Source organism: Austrofundulus limnaeus, unplaced genomic scaffold (genome assembly GCF_001266775.1).
Source record: "Austrofundulus limnaeus strain Quisiro unplaced genomic scaffold, Austrofundulus_limnaeus-1.0 Scaffold255, whole genome shotgun sequence".
NCBI lineage: Eukaryota > Metazoa > Chordata > Actinopteri > Cyprinodontiformes > Rivulidae > Austrofundulus > Austrofundulus limnaeus.
The window spans coordinates 263,205-265,306 of NW_013952657.1; the positions used below are offsets into that span (position 1 = coordinate 263,205).

Here is a 2,102-nt window from a genome sequence, read left to right on the forward strand (position 1 = left end):
CAGTGAAATATATTTATGTTTGTGGTTGTAATGTGACAAAATATGGAAAAGTTCAAGGGGTATGAATACTTTTGCAAACCACTGTATGTTTGGTATCAACAGAAACGTCAGACTCTTGGCTACAAGCTGGTAAAAACAATTTCTACGAACATTTAAGGCAGTTAAAACTACAAGCAGTTGAAGATAAAACTATGAAAGTGAAAACAAAATTGGTTTAAAAATTTGGCAAATCAGAGATGTCAAAATATTATTTGTGTCAAATATGAGGCATAATGTATTCTTATTGTTTTTGATAATGTTTTATTATTACTACATTTATTACATAGGGTTCTGTATGTTGTATTAATGATTAAATGCAGCTAAGTAAACTATATCAAAGGTAACAGATCTTTGTAATACTTGGTTTATTTACATAATGACTTTAATTGCTGGATGTTCGGCCCCTCAGCTGTTGGCCTTCAGTAATTGTGGCCCCCGAAGCGATTTAGTTGAATAGCCCTGCTATAAAGCATACAGCTTCATTTAATTTTATTGTGGCTTTGTGTGTATGTTCAAATTGAAATTATCTATTTATTTCATTTATGAGCCCACCCCATAAATGTGAGTGAAATCTAGAAGTCACGATTATTCGTGCCTCTCACATTGTGTCTGTCAGCTTGTCAGTAATTAGCATGGTGTCTGATTTGATGTGCATTTTGCAGAGGTCATTCTGTATAGTTGTTGCTGACATTCTTATCTGTGGAAAGTTGAATGAAAAGCTTTTCTCTCCTGAAATTTGAAATGTCACTTCTTAGATAACATTTCACAGATTTTAATTTTTTTTTGTTGTTTTTTTTTCTCTTTCTTCCTTTCTCTTGTATTTTCACCACGTGTACAATCACATCACAGACCACGTGTGTGGGTTCGAGGATGAACGGGTTTGTGGCTTCTCTCAAGACCGGAGTGATGTCTTTGACTGGACGAGGCAGAATAACCTGATGCATAATCCCAAGCGATCTGCCAATACCGGCCCTGAGACTGACCGCAGTGGAACATTTGAGGGTAAGGAAACTGGAGGGGTGGTTAGTTTAATGACACATTCAGGAGTCTCAGTAAAAAAATTAAAAAAAGGAAAAAAAACATAAGATCTCTTTTTTTACTTAAATAAATATGCAACAATATACAGTAGATGAGAATGGCTTTTTTATTCATTCATTTTTTTATTGAGCCATATGATTTTTATTTAAATGCTGAATACACCTTTGAGCCTATAAAATCAATTAATGACAATTATCTCAGAATCACATCTCATTGTTTAATTATGTTCTTCGGTTGGTTGCAGGGTATTACATGTACATTGAAGCATCACGACCGCGAGCTCAAGGGGACAAAGCCCGTCTTCTGTCTCCACTTTTTAATGTGTCTTCAGTCAAGGGCCCCAAGGGCTCCGGCCGAATGCCATACTGCGTTTCCTTCTACTATCACATGAAGGGCAAACATATTGGTGAGTGATAAAGACACGTTCTTACAACCGTACATGCACACAAATTGTGCCTTGTAATAGAACACAAAATCTTACACACACTTAAAAAAGGGAGAGTGTAAACATGATGTGCCCTCAGACTTCTTCTGTTGGAGAGTGAACTCTGTGCTTGACCCCTCACTGTAGAGCTAGTGTGTCATAGAGGTGTGTGGATGTTCTGTTTGTGTATTTCTGCTTGTGCTTTGAACTGCCTGCATGTGTGTTTGGGGGTGTTTGAAGAGGGCAGAGGCTTTATGATTTATTGCGGGGTCAAGATACAATCAGTCATTTGGCAGAGCTATTCATCATAATATGTTATGTCACACAGCTAGAAAAGCATACATCTTGGAGCCTACACAGCTGCACACAAGGTTTACATGCACAAACGCACACACAGTGAAACATTCATACATGTAGGCACGCTAGCATGAATTAACATTCAGTCAAAGAAAGATTATTACAAAACAATAAATGTATTTTAAAATTTCCAGAAAATAAAAAAAACATTCACAAAAATTTTAAAAGGAATTGTATTTTTTCATTTTCAACATTTTAGTAAGAAAACATATTCTTAAAATCAAGTTAATAATGTGTATATGTG

The 2,102-nt window shown here is 35.8% G+C and overlaps 1 protein-coding gene across 2 annotated transcripts in view; it reads left to right on the plus strand.

Annotated features, from left to right (window-relative positions):
* Positions 1–2,102, plus strand: part of mdga1 (MAM domain containing glycosylphosphatidylinositol anchor 1) — a 276,568-nt gene that overhangs the window by 237,375 nt on the left and 37,091 nt on the right. For both annotated transcript variants that reach the window (XM_014020516.1, XM_014020517.1), the window contains exons 14-15: positions 889–1,041; positions 1,322–1,483. In XM_014020516.1, coding sequence (XP_013875970.1) covers positions 889–1,041; positions 1,322–1,483 — 315 coding nt within the window. The remainder of the gene's footprint in view (positions 1–888; positions 1,042–1,321; positions 1,484–2,102) is intronic.